Source organism: Danio aesculapii, unplaced genomic scaffold, assembly GCF_903798145.1.
Source record: "Danio aesculapii unplaced genomic scaffold, fDanAes4.1, whole genome shotgun sequence".
In the NCBI taxonomy this organism is placed as follows: Eukaryota; Metazoa; Chordata; class Actinopteri; order Cypriniformes; family Danionidae; genus Danio; species Danio aesculapii.
This window is the reverse complement of record NW_026613680.1, coordinates 11,662-14,127: the sequence shown is the minus strand read 5'-3', so window position 1 is coordinate 14,127 and position 2,466 is coordinate 11,662. Positions and strand designations below refer to the sequence as shown.

The 2,466-nt window shown below is 33.2% G+C and overlaps 1 protein-coding gene across 3 annotated transcripts; it reads left to right on the top strand.

Moving 5' to 3' along the window:
* Nucleotides 1-262: 262 nt before the first annotated feature.
* On the top strand, nucleotides 263-2,091 carry LOC130220180 (uncharacterized). 3 transcript variants are annotated; one of them, XM_056452561.1, is made up of 6 exons: nucleotides 263-332; nucleotides 440-784; nucleotides 883-1,224; nucleotides 1,597-1,704; nucleotides 1,788-1,810; nucleotides 1,969-2,091. In XM_056452561.1, exons 1-6 carry the CDS (start codon nucleotides 293-295, stop codon nucleotides 2,089-2,091), a joined length of 981 nt encoding a protein of 326 aa, XP_056308536.1. In that variant the 5' UTR covers nucleotides 263-292. The 3 variants fall into 3 exon arrangements, with proteins under 3 accessions (XP_056308536.1, XP_056308535.1, XP_056308534.1); XM_056452560.1 differs by having other exon boundaries at nucleotides 293-332; nucleotides 889-1,224; XM_056452559.1 differs by having other exon boundaries at nucleotides 293-332; nucleotides 1,803-1,826; nucleotides 1,976-2,091.
* The last annotated feature ends 375 nt before the right edge of the window (nucleotides 2,092-2,466 follow it).

The window sequence follows — 2,466 nt, the reverse complement described above, 5'->3', positions numbered from 1 at the left end:
AATCTGTGTTTTTTTGTTTGTTTGTTTGTTTGTTTTAGAGTAACGGAAAAATAATTGGGTTCGATTTTTTTCTATTCATTCAGCTGTGGTGTGTGGTGTGAAAGCATAAAAGTTAAGGTGAAAGTGCATAAGAGCCTCAGTTGTCTGAAGTAAAGGCTGATGGACACATGGTGAGGACGCATTCGTTTTTTTATTCTAATGCTTTAGCATGTGCATATAACTTGAAAATGTGTTCATTTGTTTGCCTATTGCAGGGAATTAGAAGCAAAGAGATCATTTTGGAAGCTGAATTATGAGATATTACCTAATTACCTTGCTGTTCTCAACAATCTGTAAATATTGTTATGCCTTTTCAAATTAATTAAAGACTAAAATAAAATTATTTTTACCATATAACACTTTCAGTTCTAAAGATATTTTTTTGTGCTTTATTTTGCAGTTTGCTCCTTTGGTGTGGAAGTTGTTCAGGAGAATAATGTAAAAATAGCTGAAGCGGGAGAGAAGGCGACCCTTCCTTGCACATTTTCAAGGCTTCCGCAGGCGACAAAATCATGGTTTAAACAAAGAGCTGATGGAAAATCCCTACAAATTGTGTCTTCATATTTAAATAAAAACCCCATTTGGAGCAACTACTCTGAGAATCGTTTTAATATCATGAAAGAAGATGGTTATTTTAATCTGACCATTTTAAAGACAAAGCCGTCAGACTCTGCGACATATTACTGTGTAATCTCAACATTTTACACCGTTGGAATGGGTTCAGGAACTCGGTTACTTGTCAGAGGTAAGGCTTTTATTTTTCATATTTCATATATATTATTGTTGTGTGTGTGTAATGGCTGATTTATTGTGTTATTTCTTTTCTTTTCTGTGCTTGTGAAGATGCAGCCGCAGATAGAAACACAACTCTTCATCAGTCTTTGATAGACACTGTTGATCCAGGAGATTCAGTGAATTTGCAGTGCAGCATCTTCGCTGAGAGCTGTGCAGGAGATCACAGCATCTACTGGTTCAAACAAAGCTCAGGAGACTCTGAAGGAGTGCTTTACACCAAAGGAGAGAGAAATGGCCGCTGTAAGAACAGCGCTGAGTCTCAAACACAGAGCTGTGTCTACAGTCTCCACAAGAACAACATCAGTCACTCTGATTCTGGCATTTACTACTGTGCTGTGGCCGCATGTGGAGAAATACTCTTTGGAAGAGGAACTCAACTGAATATTAAAGGTAAGATGAAGATGAAACGCTTAAGTATCTGGTTATAATGTTGAAATGCTTAGTTTGAATTTTAATGCATATAATACATCATAATAAGGATCTGATCTAACAAATGGAGAGTTCAGATGCAAAAGTTTTTAAATGGACATTTTTTCTCAGTCTAGTGTGTTTATAGTATAGTAGTTTTTTTTACTTTAAAACTTAACAAAAAGTGAAATATCTACAAAAACAAAAAATTGATATTCCGATGGCATTTAGAGGGTTTTGCATTTGAACTTCACATGTAAAATATGCTATCTAAAGGTATATTCATAATTGAAACACAAAGTATATGACACTAAACTGATCACGTAAAAAATGTTCATTTCAATTTTGTTACAGAAAATTGTGATTTTAATCCTGCTCTTCTTGTTTCTGGAATTTCAAATATCCTATTTTTGGGCCTTGTTGTTTTTCTGGGAATCAAACTTTGTAGAAGTCAGATTAAAAGTAAGACTTTAATAACTTAATATTAAGTTTTTTATATTTATATATATATATACATTTAATAACTAGACTCTCTTGATTTTAAGCATCCTCTGCTCAAGCAACTCAAGTAAGTACCTCACAGTGTTGTTTTATCAATGACATACAGTATTGAATATTAGAACTTCTCAAACTTTTCCTAAAATTGAGTTTTGATGTCTATCAAGTCATATTACATAGATTTCCTTTCTTAACTGGAGTTTCTTTTATATTTTCTCTTGATATTAGGATGAAGACAGCCTGAATTACGCATCCGTTACTTTTAGTCAGAAACCTCTGAACACTAGAAGAGCCAGAGCAAAATTCACTCAAGATCAGTCTCTGTACGCACAGGTCAGATCACACCAGTAACATTCAGAGGCTAAAATTCTTCTATAATGCTAAAAGTCATCAAATGTTATTGCAAGTCTTTAATGTTACTGTGCTATTTGATTTTGTACTGTATATTTGATGTTAGATATTTGAATTTGCTAAAAATATTTTTTAAAATGTGTGGGTTTGTGTGTGAGTTGATGTATTTGGTCAAATGCGTGAATGTTATTCAACTGTGTTGGTTTTTGGAATATCAAGCTATAGTACATTACGTTTCACAACAGGTTTCAATGGAAAGGTTGTGTGTATTATCAATAGTTTGCATCTGCTAAATAAATGTGCATTGCATGTTTTTATTTTTAATTATTTATTTAAATGCGTGCATGTGTATGTTCTTGTTGAGTTACCAATTTC

What these genes read in the sequence shown, in the direction of transcription:
- LOC130220180 (XM_056452561.1), top strand. Translation starts at nt 293, where the DNA reads ATGAGATATTACCTAATTACCTTGCTGTTCTCAACAATCT. An exon ending in AACTCGGTTACTTGTCAGAG is followed by an intron (nt 785 to 882) that starts GTAAGGCTTTTA and finishes GTGCTTGTGAAG; the next exon opens with ATGCAGCCGCAGATAGAAAC. An exon ending in TTGTAGAAGTCAGATTAAAA is followed by an intron (nt 1,705 to 1,787) that starts GTAAGACTTTAA and finishes CTTGATTTTAAG; the next exon opens with CATCCTCTGCTCAAGCAACT.